Source organism: Semicossyphus pulcher, unplaced genomic scaffold (assembly GCF_022749685.1).
Source record: "Semicossyphus pulcher isolate SPU_LCO1_2020_fin unplaced genomic scaffold, fSemPul1.0.p SCAF_16, whole genome shotgun sequence".
Lineage (NCBI taxonomy): Eukaryota > Metazoa > Chordata > Actinopteri > Labriformes > Labridae > Semicossyphus > Semicossyphus pulcher.
Window position 1 is genome coordinate 7,699,136 of NW_027211670.1, and position 15,549 is coordinate 7,714,684.

Here is a 15,549-nt window from a genome sequence, read left to right on the forward strand (position 1 = left end):
GAACAGTGCAGTCCTAATACCAGATCTGCTGGCGCCATGGCCCAGGACCTGTCTGGTGGAGAGGCCGATCGTCCATAGCCCCTCCCTTACACAAAAAGACCAGCAGGGATATGGGTCAAATCGTCGTTGCCCTGCTCTCCCCCTCGTTCATTTGTCCCCTCGGGTTCAATCAGTTTGAACGCATGCCACAAGGAATCACTGGAGCTCCTGCAACATTTCTACGCTTGATGGAGAAAGCTGTTGGCCACATGCATCTCCTGGAAGTCATTGTGTACTTGGATGATATCGTCTTTGGCAAAACGCTTGAAGAGCATGAGCAACGTCTCCTCAAGGTGCTGGACAGATTAGAGGAGATCGGCTTGAAAGTTTCCATTGACAAATGTCAATTTTGTCAGCCTTAAGTGAAGTACGTGGGTCATATCGATTCCACGAACGGCATAGCCACTGATCCAGAGAAAGTGAAAGCGGTGAAACATTGGCAAGTACCCACTCACTTGAAACCAGAGAGACCTTATTTGGTCTGAAGAAGTGAATAAAGTCTGCATTTGGCGCTAAATAGTAGTTTTAACGTCACTTTTATCTTGTATGATGTCACTATGGTTTTGCTAGATATTTTAATATAGCCCACGCATTATAAAACTGTACTATAACTTTTATAAATATAATAAAAATCATCACTTATGGGTCTCTATACATGTGTGTTGGTGAGTGTGTGTGCAGACCAATGACTGTATATATAGTTGGACACTCGTCTCCATCTGTTCCCATTGCACAGAACTCCACCTACTCTGTTGTTTTGCTTTGCACGGGATGTTTTCAGGAGGTGCGCTGTAATGGTTCCCTGAGCCAATCACAGCATATGGGTGAGTGTGGGAGTGGTTCAAATTAGCAACTGGGCCCCATTCAGACAAGCGAACATGGCAAAAGAGCGATGCAGAGCTGGCCTTCTTTCTGTTGGACAGGAAGGTGCCTCAAATTGGGTAGGACATGACAACTGGCGGTTAGCACGCTAGCACAATGGTAACCTTGATGCTGCTGGTGTTAGCTTGGCGGGGTGGGCGTGTTCTCCCCCGAGAGAGTTAGAGTGAGCTGCTGGTGACGAAGAGCCCAGGAGAAGGGGCCCAGTTTGAATGTGTCGTTGACAAAATGCACGGAAAAATCCTACTGATTATACCTTTTAAGTGGAGAAATAATACATTATGTGGCGTTAGAAAAAATAAAAATCGACATTTCTCGATAGATTTTAAATCTAGATTGTCTTTATAATAAGTCTTCCTCACCAAATACCAACACAGGGATAAAAATACCTTCCAATACTTGAGTTGCAAATACAACATTTTTTGTCATGTTTTTTTTGTATGTGTCTTACATCAGCTGAATACCTGGGGGTGGATTAAGAGGAAAAATTATCCTGTGCAAAATGTATATTTGTTCTCGTCTACATTATTACTCAGTACATAAACCTTTGGAAAATATAACTGAACATTTCTAAACGATTCCAACCAGCTGTCTGAGACTCTGAGGCACAGCAAACTTTGTGAAAGAGGTCTCTTAAAATAAACGCCCTAGATTTTCCACTTTGTACCGACATCACTGAAGACGAGACAGGCGGAGGGAAAAAGAGCACAGCACACTCTTTGCCTTGTACTTTCAAATTATAGTAACACATTGCCACACAGGTCTGTGAATGCTGTAGTAAGTTTTATTCAAACTTTACCTTATTGACAAAAGACAGTCACAGTGATTTGACAAAAATAAAAGTGCTTGCGAACACAATGCGAACTTGTTTCTCTCACAGTAAAGAAACCAAAAACAACATTGTGTTACTACGATGTTAAGTCACACTCAAAGATGCATATGAGGCCTGACGACACCTCTCTGAAGGCTCCAGCTGAGTTACTGCATGATGAAACACATTCTACGTAAAAATTACAACAAACAGTACAAAACATAACGATTTCTAAAAACAACTAAACTGCTTGTTATTTTGTACATGACATCGCTAATAAAAATTACGCTAGGATTATGTAGAAATAAGAAACTTGTGTTCAGAAAGGTCAAAGGTCAATGATGTCATGACAGTAGCAAAGGGATATTAACAGGGTAGCATCATTAGAGTGAGGTGTGCAGTGTATTCAAAGAGGCTTACATTTGCACAAATACTTATAAATGCAGCGTTTAATTACCAAACACCTGATGGTCTCATAGTTACAAATGATAATAAATAAGTCAATAAATAAATCGCCTTTTTAAACGTACATCAGGAAGCTTTTCCTGCTCTGTTTTTTTCACAGTCGTTTGCCATGATGTATAGAAACTTATTAAACTCCCCCGTTTTTAACCTCACACACACACATCAGCAGTTCATCTCCCTCAGCCCGACCCTCTTCTTTTTGATTCTTTCCTGAATCACTTTTTTTTCTTGTTTGATAAAAAGAAAAAAGCCTGAAAGCTGCAAATTCTGTATAATACAAGAGGAAGTCACTTATCACAATAATAGAAAATTTGAGAAATATCCGCCATTTAAATATATTTTGTATTCACGAATTACTTCAAGAAATAGTTCAATATTTTGAGAAATACACATATTCACTTTTCTGAAAAAGAACAACAACTAGTCTTAAATAATTTGTCTTAACTCTAAATGTGAAGCTACAGCTAGCGGCTTAGCTTAGCTTCACTTAGCCTAAAGACTGTTCTTTTATCAATTTCTTTTTATTTGTGGATTAGACAAATGAGATATAATGAATATAACTGAGCTTGACAAATGCAGATAAGCATGTTTTACACCTTTTAAGCTATACTTGCTTTTAACACGCCAAACAGACGCTTTCCTGTGATGTGCACGTCCTCAAAAAACTAGCGCTACGCATACATGAGATGCAGTATGCACATGACCGGTAGGGGCAGTGTAGCGGCAGAGGGGCTGTGACAGGGTCAACACAACAGCAGGGACAACAATAGTGGAAAGTTTTGAATGCAAGCTCACAGACCATGTCCATACACATCTGTACAATGTGTCATTGCCACTACACAGCGACAAACATGCCTGTCAAAATAGCTGGCAACAGATAAGTTACACTTTGAAAGTGAAAACTTGAGGAAAATGTTGAAGAAACGGAGTGGGGATGGTGCCGACGGTGTGCTCTGTCCATCCAACACACAAAGGTCACTTTTTCTGCCGTGATCTCAGAACTAACGTGATAGTAACCTCCTCGACCGTCACCTTGACTGTTGTTTACATCCAGCTCGTGCAGTAGTTGCATACGGTCTGAGCTCTCTGGTGTGCCCCCAAGCGGTATCCTCCAGTAACACGTGTAGTGCAAAGGCAAGTAGCCTATGTGAACAATTATGCTCATGACGCAGACTGTTGTGTACACGAACGCAAGGTTAAAAGCAAGTATATCTCCGGCTATAGGGAGAGCAGAACTATCTCTTTCTTACTAGGCTAAGCTAAGCTAAGCTAACACCTGCATGCTATAGCATCATATTAAAGAGATAGTTTGGGTTTTTTGAAGTGGGGTTGTATGAGGTAATTATCAACAGTAAGTGTACTAGATAACAGTCAGCTCAGCCCCTGTTAGAAGAAGCCGGCCTTCCCTACATGGAAGCTAAGCTAAGCACCGCTGCAGATGGGGGCCACGAGTATCATGTGCTTTATCAATTTAAAAGAGTCCTACATATAAACAACATTTCAGTTTAAGTGTACACTTAAGTTTTTATTTTTTTGTGACCGCTTCACCTTGGCGTCAGACAGCCCTTTCCCTCGGCACTAAGATGTTACTCCACACAGCGGCCGATTTTCAACCTCAGTCCTATCATGCTATTATGGGGAGCTAATGCCATTATGGTAGAAAAATAAAGCAATTTTGCTCTGTGCCTTTGGAGGACGCTATCCGCTTCTCCAATGGGCCCTGGAAAACCTCCGCCAGATGACGTAAAACACATCATCTGGTGGAGGCCAGGGAGCTTGCTAAACTACACTTCCTCAATCTAGGACGGCCACCTCCGATGTCATGTCAGGTTTGAAATGTAGACTGCCGACATGAAGATTTTTTAGACAATCTACTGGTATATTCTCGCCGTATTTCGGATTCTGTACCGCTCTGAGCCATTGCCTGCAGCGATCAATGTCCTTGACTGGAAAACTGTAGTATTTCACTCCAGCGTCTCTCACTGGGCCGTTCCTTTCAGAGGGAGGGGCGCAATGCACGCTGGGTGTTGTAGGAATGTAGAATGGGCAAACCCCGAGCAGTTTGTACAACTTTCTCCACAGCTATGGGGCCAATTTCAAATATTATTGCTTCAATAGATTACAGAGAACACCAGCTTTGACTGACAGGGGCTTTTTCAAGGGGCGAATTGCTCCTTTAAGATTGATAATTACCTCATAAAACCTCCAAAAAAACCCCTTTCCATTTAAGTTGGTTTATGAGAGTGGTATCAATTTTCTCAGCTAACTCTTGGCATGATAGGAAAGACGGGTAATTCTCAAAATGTCAAACTATTTCTTCACTGTAATCAAGTTAACCTGAACTTCTCAAACCATCGGTCAAGAACTGCTGACGTCGTCCTTTAAACACGTGCCGTATAACATTTCAAATCAAGCTGTACTCAAGTACATCTATAGATCATCACTCCATCCTCTGCCCGTTCCCTGACCTTCTTCCCTCTCTGGTTCCCTAACCCCAAACCCTCTGGCCTGGTTTCCCAGTGGCAGGCTAACACAACATCCAGCTACTGTCTACCACCAAAACTGAAGACCGTCATAGGAGCTGGCTACAATAATACTGGATTTCTACATGTTTCAAGTAGACAAAATACAGAAGTGCTACAATACTAAGAAGGAATACAATTCCTTATATGTGGAGCTTATCGCAGCTCCTGAGGCCAAAATGCATTAAGAGCTGTTTGGATGTTTGTCAGACTGACTTCCCACTGTAAGTGCTTTTACTGTTTTCACTTGGCAGCCATGCACTCTCAGGGCTGTGTGGTACAACAAACAACCATGAAAATAATTTGTTTTTTTTCTGAAGGCAGATCTGAGCAGCCGGTCCTCTCGCATTAAGCCAGCAGAAAGGGCTGTTACAAATGTCAATTTATTTTCTTCTCCATCTGCTGTTGTAAACACAGTCACAATATGGCTACATTTGTCAATGAGATGTTTGTCACATGACTTTTGGCAGTGGTGGCACTTTATTTCCATAAATTGGTTGCTTACTTGTAAAAAGAAGCAAAATAAAAGTTGGACTAAAATTAAGAACTTGATTGCGCAGGTCCCAAGGAACTTATCATGTCTGTAATGTGACTGTGGAGTGCCAATGCAGCTAAAGTGGGTCAAATCGGCTCAAATGTGATTCGCTTCTTCAGCATCCTAACCCATTTAAGACATCGCTTCTCGAACAGCCACTGATTTCCCAACTAAAACATATAAACTCAGTCAACGTAAAAATTCTAGCACCAACCCTGAACCCGAACCTTCAAACCCAAACTTTAAATCTCATAATTAAAACATTCAAAACCAAACAATGAAACCCTGACCTTCAAAGGAAAACATTCAAACTTATACATTCAAAGCTTAATTTCTAACCCTAATCTTTAAACGTTCACCAACTCCCTTCATAACAGAGCCCCCTCAGGGCGAACCAAGCTCCGACCCTTAAAACATAAAACCTAAAATTAAATTCAAATCCTCCTCTGCCTTTGCAGCCTCACAGCCTGGAGTGCTGGTTTAGGAGCTGATGATCTGACCTGACCAGGTCTCGTGCTTGGTGCCTGGATTCAGGTGGGTGATCATCACGTCGACAGCCTGGATCTTCTGGTTCTTGGGAGGGATGGGGCACACTTTGTACGTGACCTCGTCCCCTTCCATAGGCACATACTCCCCCTCAATGCTGTCCAGGAAACACAAACAAATACAACAAACTCCGGTTAATTCAGTCATGATCAATTTTTATGACATAGTCTGAGTTGGCACTGTCTTCTCCGATGTGCAGGAGATACTGTGACGAAATTAAATAATGGCAGCCATCTTTTTCTGATGTAACACTCGAGGTGGGAAGCTCATGCTGTTATAATGTCGTACTGCTGTGTTCAAGGTTGTAAGGTGGATAAATGTAGGCTAAGTGAAAAATCACTGCTTCTAGATTAGAGGAACTTTAAGGCGATTGATAGTGAAAATCTGGACAGACATTCATTCATATTCAAAGGTAAAAAGACATATTTTAAAAACCACGAGCGTTGGACAACAGCTAATGTTAGCATTCAACCACTTCCTAGCTAACATAACTTTTAACTAAGACGTGGTTGCAAATTGCTAGCTAATATTACGGTAGCAAACATAACATTATCTGTCATTACTATAGCTAAGAATTTTCCTGTTGTACTGTGTAACAATACCACACTGTATTATTAGCTTTCAGCCACTTCCTAGCTAACGCTAATGTTATCCAGTAGGTGGTTGAATGCTAACGTTAACTGTCTCCTGGTAGCTAACCGGTTACAAAATATGTTGTTGTATGTTAAAATATGGGCAGTGATCAGTTGAGAAGAGGTGACATTATAATTATTTATCTCAGATACCCTAAATTTATACCAATTATAACCTTGAACACAGCAGTACAAGATTACCATAGCATGTGAGCTCCCCACCCTGAGAGTGACATCAGATGAAAAGAGCTGCCGTGTAAATCTGGTCAGTTCCTACACTGCCAATCTCCATTTTGACGTGTCTCAAGCAATAACATGCTGCTACCTGTTCCTAAATAGGTACTAAACATTAAGTACTGCACTGCGATACAGCTGGGGGACTTGCTAGAGACATTCAGAAGATATATACAGAAGATATATCTATACAGACTATAGGGCTGGAGACCAGTATAAAAATGAGGAATGGGACACACTATCATGGATCTAATTGTACGTCTATCATTACAGTGTTTACATATTTAAGCAAATTATCAAAAGTCAGAGAGGCGTTATTTTTAATCCTTTGTGAATATTTAACTGAAAAACATAAACATCTCTAATTACGTGCTAAAAATAACCAAAAAAGTGATGAACTACATGTTGTCATTTACAGGTAAATGCATTTGTGGTTCCTGTCACCTCCATGCTCGCTTTGTTTACATTCAGTTTGTTTTTTGTTCAAACTTTATTGAATAATACTTCAATATACAAACATTTTTTTACATTTAGTCGGGGGCCGGAAAATCACATTTGTAAATGACTCCAAGTTGGCTATGAACTCTGGGTATGTACTGAAGGAAAGGTCTGTTCTTTGAACAGACAACTCTTTGACTCAGGATACTAAATCCAGCCACATAACAGAAAAGTTTTCACCTGGTCATCACAAGTTATCTGAACTCGCACATATTATCGAACATCCAGTGATTCTCAGGGAAGCTTTGATTGGCTATTTTCCTCGGAAATGTGTTATATACACCGTCCTGTGAGTTTAAAGTTTAATTCTTTCATTCAGCAACAATACAAAAAAAGGTCAACTTCCACACAAACAGGAATACTAAACTTATTTGCTCACTCAGAGATGTGGACAAAGATGTCCTCTCCTCCACGAGAGGGGCGGATGAATCCATGACCCTGAGACCGGGAGAAGTTTTTACACACCCCTTTAAAAACTGGACCTGATCTGGCTCGCACTGTCCTGCAGAGAGAGAGACAAAGGGGGGAGACAGTGACAGAGCATCGTGCATCATTACCACAATTATTCAGAGATCTTTTTTCCATAGTTTAGAATAACCTTTATGGACAGTAAGACATTTAAGAAACCAAAAATGTATACAACATAACATTTCTGACTTCTAGTGTTGGGATAGAAACTTGACAAACCAAATGTCTGTTTTATTTATACCTATAAATTGTATTACTGACACATAGAGAAAGAATAAATCTTATCATTACCACATCAAATGAAACAAAATGCACTTTAAAGGGCAGTACAAATGAATTTAAAAGTGATAAGACATAAGGTGCATCTCTCCTACTCACGCTGAGTACGTGCGGGTGCGTTTGGTGGGCAGTGGGCTCGGCAGCTCTCCGGGCTGAGGCGGTTTCCTCTCCCTCTCCCAAACCCGACTGCCCTCCCTCAGGAAGGGAAAAGAGAGCTGCAGGGGGGTCCGGGGGGACGTGAGCGGCAGCGGGGGGTCTGCTGGTGAGGAGGCATCGGGGTCTGACATCTTGACTTAGTTACAGGTTGGGATTTTTTTTTTTATTGTTTTGGGTCTCCTCCAATGGTGCGCAAGGAAGAAGATGGAGGAGGGTTACACCTCCTGCATGGCAAGAGTGTGTGCGCGGGTGGGGAGATGTTCAGGGAAGAAGCCTTGAAGATGGAGGAGCGGAGCAACAATTACCTGCAATAAAGGAGCAAAGGGAGGTAAGGAAAGACTAAATGAGAAAGGTTGAGGTACAGTACAGATATTTTCTTCAATTGCAGTGTGTTAAAGATATAATCTCAAAGATTTCAGTTTCGTTCTCTTTGGCAGCCCCTTATGGCGATAAATGGTAATTACGGGAGTACACTTTCCACATATCTAGGGTTGGCTCCCTTTGTTATGATTGTAACTCTTGATTTTCCTTGTTTGCTTCATCTGAGCGTCGAATTTGTTTCTTTTTCTTTGGATTTTCACTTATTGTTGAAGTTGTATCTGTAGTCATCGATCTTTTCTTTGTTTGTTCAGCCATAGTAGATAACTGTTTACTCGCAACACTTGCAGAGACCGGAAAAGCAGCCGTTTAGCTCCGCCTACCCTCTCTGGCAGACCAACCACTGCTGGCTGATGGAAAACGTGTCACTAACTGGGCGCCGAAGGTCACACCAGTCACCCAGTCTGTAATACTGCAAATGCAGAGGCTTTCATCTGTGGGCCATCGGCTCAATCACCATTGTGTTACCTCATTCGGTGATAGATAGTGACTTAACAGACATTTATTTAAATGAAAATCTTATTAGTTAATGTAATTCACTTCAACTATGTGCTTGGTGCAGCTGTAGATTAGTTATTATTACACATTACTTTGTGTCCAGATATCTGCAGCAATTCAAAGAGACAAAGTCCTTGAATGTAGAAACATATAATTTATTCATGGTATTTTCAATCATCTTTGTTTATAGTGCATCATTAATGCTTTCCTGTAATGTTCTGACTATCTGACCATCACACTGTAGCCTGAACGTTTAAAAACTGTTAATTATTTAAGTATCTGATGCCAAAAAAGTTTAGGTAATACACATATACAGCTCCGGAGAAATTAAGAGACTGCAAAAGAAAGTATTTCTCTGGTTCTATTATTCATAAGTTTGTGTTTGTCTAAAATGGACATTTGTTTTATTATAGAGGACATTTCTTTCCAACTTCCAAATCAAAAATGTTCATTTAGGTCTTTAATTGCAGGTAATTACGACTGGTTAAGATAAGAAAAATGTGTTTTTTAGACCTTTAATATTGCAAAGAAAACAAGCTCATGTTTATTTATCATCTTTAAACAACAGAATACTATTGTTTTAACTGCGGAAGAGTTCAGAAATATATCTGGTAGAATAACGTGGTTTTTAATTACAGCTTTCATACGTGTTGGCATGCTCTCCACCAGTCACATTGCTGTTGGGTGACATTAGGCCACTCTTGGAGCAAAAATTCAAGCAGCTCGGCTTTGTTTGATGGCTTGTGACCATCCATCTTCCTCTTGATCACATTCAGGAGGTTTATAAGGGGGTTCAGATCTGGACTGAGCTGGAGAGAGATGCTGATTTAAGGAACATTTGGAGTGGTCTCTTTTTTTCCCCCAGAGCTCTATATCAACAAACAAAAAAATCATCTACACATAAACTCAGGTCATAATTCAGGCATACTTATGATACTGTTGGATAAGACACATATGAAACAAATGAGGGCACAGCACTGATAAGGTGACTGCTAAATGGTCCAGAATGACAGGAGCCTCACTCAAAATAAGACATGGCCTCTGACTGCTTTTCATCCTTTAAAATCTGCTTCGAGAAAAAAGAAAATATCAAAGCAACATGATTTCTGAGACTGTGATCTTGTTGGCTTTGAAAAGGTCCCACGATGATGTAAATAACAATCCTAACCCCGAGGGCTTAAGCTCGACTCGGCTCATCACACTTTATTATATAAAAATCCCCTCTCGCACAAGACTGACATCCATTACAGGATTGCTCCTTACAGCGTACCAGCAACAAGCTGCTCTCTGAATCGCTTCACATAATCTTATCAGGACGAATGAGCTTGGTCACCATGCCTTGACACAAAGCCAATTATTGTTTTGTAACTGGGAGTTGTGATGTGTGTATTATTGTCTAAGTGATCATTTCTGACACTTGCTCCAAACACAACGGGCTGCGGGGAATTGTTCTACAGAAGTTAAACACCTACAATGAACCCAGTGGATGTGTTACTGGTGTTATTATCAGCCACCTCCCTGTGAATGTTAGTATTGACATCACATCTGCAGGCTGAAGGTTTGACGATGACTGATTCAGAGTGTGTCAGAGTGAATCCCACAGGCTCCATTCAATATCACACTCTGCTTATCTTGCTGTCAGTCTAAATATAGCAATGTGTGTGTGTCTGTGTGTCAAGTCTCTGTTGGGATGTACATTTATATCATAAATGCAGACTAAAAGCTTGTGTAGCTGACGAGGTTAAAAACCAACATGGACATTTGTTCCTTTAGCTTCTATGTAAACAGCAAGTCATGTTTGCACTTTAAAAAGAGAGTGTACAGTCAAGCTAGCTGCTATTTGAGGGAGTGTGCTAGTATGATGTGCTTTAAAGTCTAGGTGAAATGAAAAATGTAATTTTAAATCCTTTTAGATCACATCCCCGGTAATATTGTGCATCTATTTGACAATTTGGCCAAAAAGAAATACAGAAAATCAATTTCTTCGTATTCTTATATCAAAATCCGATCATTTTTTCTTCTGGTAAAACTAAATTTCACGCGTGCTTACGTAAGTTAGCACCAAACAATTTCAACCAATCAATCTGCAACATTTAGCCGCAGAGCACCAAGAACGCTCGGTCAGTTAGCTAGCTACTGCGCTGTGGAGAACGTCTGTCTACGCCCACTTCTCAACGATCAAATCAAATCCCTCTATTGATATGTCCCTCCTGCACGTCCTGTTTCACTCGGAAATACGTCACGATACGGAAGCTAGATACTCTCGAAATGCCGTTTCAGCTCGACTTTAAGCTACATGCTAACATTAGCCTGCTTGGACATTTGTTCCTGTGTCACCTTTGCACATAAACAAAGAGTGTACAGTCAAGCTAGCTGCTATTTAAGAGGGTGTGCTATTACAACAGTGCTTTGAGTTACGTCCGTGTGCTTGGACATTTGTTCCTTAAACTTCTGCATAACAGGAAGTCATGTTCGCACATCAATGAGAGTGTACAGTCAAGCTACACACTAGCTGAGGTAGTGTGCTCATACAGTGCTTTGAGCTACATGCTAACATCAGCCTGCACCATAGACTGTATAAATAATGGAAGGAGTCTCAGTGACGTCATATTTGTCAGAATGGTGTTGCAGAAATTACATTTTTATTTATATGAGGTTTAATTCTGTCATATAGCCTTAGTATTGTACTTCAGAGTAGCATAATAATGAAATTATTGAAATTAGTAGGCTAAGTATATGAGGTAGCAAGCTAACAGCCTTAAAAATAACTTGTGGTTATAGTGTTCTTTCAAAAAAGACAATTTCGCAATAAAAAAATAAAATAATAATAACTTTAGAGAGGGGCTAATTTTACTTTAGAGTAAACTGAGAGAACTTGTGAGGTTTGGGTTGGAAGTCAAAATAGTAGAAGAGTTTAAAGGTTCCCAGCATGATCTCAGTAGGCTTTAATTGCTCTCCTTTGTGAGCTCATTCAGCCAAAATATGCCACAAATGGCTTATGAGTCTGGCTGCCTTCCCTGGGTATCATGTTGATGCAGTTTGTGGTTATGAACACACATCTGTCTTCACAGTGGCACAGGGGAGAGGGCTAATACAATAACTGATGGATGACAATGCAGAATATGCGGCCTAAATAATTCAGCAACTTGACTGTTTGAGCTCCTCTTTCATTAGGCCTTTTATTAGGCCGAGAGGAGGCCAGCAAGTGGGCTCCTTTAATGAGCCTGCAGTGCTTCTGTGTCAGAAAACATTTAATTAAGGAGGTTGTAAGGCTGAATGGAAAAAAAAATACTAGAAGCCAAATCACAAACTGGACTTTAAGAAGGAAAAAAGCTGTGGGAGCTTTGAAAAGAAGAGACAAAAAGGCCAAAAGCACCTCCCTGTGAAACCAGGGCACTATGTTGCTTCGGGAATTACGGCTCTTTGAAGAGAGCCGGATCTTATGGCTCCTTATGGTTCATAAGATCCGAGGTAAGAGAGTGGTCAGACTCACGAACGTGCCTGCACTATATTCTCCCGTGTCAAGACACGCTTTTAAATTTTAAAAGGACACAGCAGAATAATGTAGGAACAATTCATCAAACGCAATTGATTCTGCAATCATTTATGATAAACCTCATAAACTGTATGACTTGTATGACTACAGAGATGTCAAGAAAAAAAACAACAAGTGACAGAGGGTTATAATGCTGCTCACCGTCGGCACTATGATTCTGCTGCATGTGACCTAGTATCATAGACTGTATAAAAAGATGGACAACATGGCAGCTCCCTAAAAGTGAAGCCAAAACATTTTGAGAGCCCCCTGCTGACTGGCTGCAGTATATGTCATAAAGCCCGCCTCCTCCATGTTATTCAATGGGACATGAGTCAAACTATAAAATCAAAATACATGGTTTCTGTCATTATAGTTAGTTCTTATCATGCTGATTTACGTCTAAGTGTTTATTTTTCTGACAGGATTATTTCTAATTAGTTATTTGATGCTGTAAAAAGGATGATTGACAGCTCTGTTGACAAATACGTCTCCTGCAGCTGATCTGTTCCGGATTAGCAGACCAGGGCAGGATTGGCGAGAGGAAATGTGACTAAAACAATCACTGCAGTCATTGAAGTTTCCATATCCATTATATGTGAACGTCTGCTTCAGACTTTTTTTTCAGCAATTTAAGTGTGTGTTTTGGTTAGCGGAAGAGACGCATCATCCATCTATACAGTCATTGCCGAGTATAGCAAAGTTGCAGTTGAAAAAAGCTGCCTGTGGTAATTCGGCATAAAGGGGAGTGGATCAGGGGCATGCAGTGAAATTTGGTCACAAATATAAAAAGAACGGCTCTCACCTACGACTCAGGTCCTGTCGCTCACACCAAAGAGCCGTTCAAAAGAATCGGATCGTTCGCAAACGTCACAACACTAGCACTGTGGCTGTCTTTACTGCTCTGCATCAGCATGGGAGACACGTCAAGTACTCTGCACACACACACACACACACACACACACACACACAGGGAGAGAGAGAGGCTCTAAACTTTATTTTAACCTTTTAAAGAGACACGTCCTGTTTATGGTGTAATATGTTTGAATGTGAGGCCAGCAGTGCCTAAATAATTCATTACAAAATAAAAGCCCTTGAGGCGGGTTGTTTCCAGAACATTCTCACAGTGTGGCAGCTTGAGACAAGCAGGCGACAGGATGCTCAATTGATGTCCAAAAATGTGACACTGAAATTCGTCTCGACACAAAACACAGTTAGATTAAAAAGATGACGGTTTTGATGGTAAATCTGTGCCCTGAGTTGAAGACATTTTATCACAATACAGCCATGAACCGACGCCGTCCGCCCCTCACAGAGAATAAAAGGCTTGATGTGTGAAGCCACGCTACAAATCACCCATAAACCCGATCGATTACTCACCGTGAAGCGCCGATCAGCTGTCAGTCAGGCGCGATGTGTCCCCGCGTTAAGATGCGACAAGAGGCAATTATGTAATTAAAGCCGGCGAAAGCTGCGGAGACATGCGGTGAATAAGTCAGTGGATCTTGGTATGGATGCGGCGCACACAGGCGGGATGAAAAAAAAGAAGCAGCAAATGAAAAGGAGGCAGCAGAGATGGGGCGGGGGGTGCAGGGGGTTACTGTGCTAAAAACAACAGCGGGCTTCACCACACTACAGTCCACTCTTTGTTCTCCTCGTGGATGGAAACCTCTCTTAATGGTTTCTTTTACAAACCAGAGAGATTTGATTGGATGTTGAATGGACTGTGGTATAAGAGCTATCTTTGATTTGATTTGACTAATCACACAATAAACAGAACCTACAGGTAGAGTGTGTATGTCTGAATAACCTCTAAAATAACATTTTAAACTCAAAGCTAAAGATCACAGCATTTTTAAAAATTGCATTGTAAAAAAAAAAAAATCAAACTTCATCAAGCTAATACTGTCGGCCACTTATCCAAATTATTTCTCTCATTTTCTTTAGCCTATAATTTTTTTCATCCTACCATACCAAAGTGTGAAGTTATTTTCTTTGACAAGTAATGTATTTTTTCTATTATAGGTAGTTTCTGATACTATTTGTGGTTGTACATCCATTTCCCCATTCCTACAAACTCTCCCTTTCAATTTCAGTGGACCACTTCCGGTCGTGACGTTTCTGATGACATCATATATACTTGTAGAGTTCTACAATCTGCTCATATAGGCATGCAGTACTTTCAGCGGCCAATTTATTGTCACTTGTACAATCTGTTGCAATACTAAAGCTCTGCCATACATTCTGCCTCAATAACATTATTAAAGTAACATTATTGTTATGTGTAAATTAATAACTTATATGTTTATTACTAACTGCTCATAGTTAGAGGATCTGTTATTCTAGACTTTAATATATTGAGATATATTTCTTACTGTTTATCCTTCACGTTTACATTGGCTACACAATGAGGCCTTAACAACCCATGACCTCAATTCAAAATTGAGTAACTGATTCAACATGTCTGAGTGTCAACATGAACTGAACATCATGGACCTCATTGAAGTCGACTTTATGGCATAAACAGTTTTATTGGATTGCATTTGCGTGTACTAGAGTGAGATACCAAATAAAGAAGGTCAAAATGCACTGGGTCAAATGACACATTAAGCGCATGATGGTTGGGCACGGCCTTTAATTAATTGTATAGCCCTTCTCCACTCAATAATGTTATAATATTTTATAATGTTACTTCACTACTACTTGAAATATGGAGTCTTAAAAACCGCATACACAAAGAAAGACATTTTAAAATATACAGTATTTGTACATTAATATCATGGACCTCATTTATTCTTCTTGATGCTTTTATTATTTTATTTCCTTTTGTTGCTTTTAGCCTCGTCTCCTCTCTCCTCCTGTTTTTGCTTCCTTCGTCAAAGCACTTTGTGAACTCTTGTTTTTAAAGAGGCTACATAAAACATAAAAGTTATTATAGTTATTATTAAAATACTTAATTTTGGAATAGGTACAAGTTTAAGAATTCTGAAAGAGGTCATTTAACTTTGTAGGAAAAATATCAGACACAAATTACTATTCAAATCTGGCAATTATATGATATCATAAAACATGTA

At 40.2% G+C, this 15,549-nt stretch overlaps 1 protein-coding gene across 2 annotated transcripts; it reads right to left on the reverse strand.

Annotated features, from left to right (window-relative positions):
- Positions 1–1,682: 1,682 nt before the first annotated feature.
- Positions 1,683–13,954, reverse strand: csdc2a (cold shock domain containing C2, RNA binding a). 2 transcript variants are annotated; one of them, XM_069665118.1, is made up of 5 exons: positions 13,856–13,954; positions 13,281–13,410; positions 8,008–8,369; positions 7,541–7,663; positions 1,683–5,894 (listed from the first exon to the last, which is right to left on the reverse strand). In XM_069665118.1, the coding sequence occupies exons 3-5, from the start codon at positions 8,193–8,195 to the stop codon at positions 5,732–5,734; spliced, it is 474 nt and encodes a 157-aa protein (XP_069521219.1). In that variant the 5' UTR covers positions 8,196–8,369; positions 13,281–13,410; positions 13,856–13,954; the 3' UTR covers positions 1,683–5,731. The 2 variants fall into 2 exon arrangements, with proteins under 2 accessions (XP_069521219.1, XP_069521220.1); XM_069665119.1 differs by lacking the exon at positions 13,281–13,410.
- Positions 13,955–15,549: the final 1,595 nt, after the last annotated feature.

What these genes read in the sequence shown, in the direction of transcription:
- csdc2a (XM_069665119.1), bottom strand. Translation starts at nt 8,195, where the DNA reads ATGTCAGACCCCGATGCCTCCTCACCAGCAGACCCCCCGCTGCCGCTC. An exon ending in CGCACCCGCACGTACTCAGC is followed by an intron (nt 7,664 to 8,007) that starts GTGAGTAGGAGA and finishes CTCTCTCTGCAG; the next exon opens with GACAGTGCGAGCCAGATCAG. An exon ending in ATCTTTGTCCACATCTCTGA is followed by an intron (nt 5,895 to 7,540) that starts GTGAGCAAATAA and finishes TTTCCTGGACAG; the next exon opens with CATTGAGGGGGAGTATGTGC.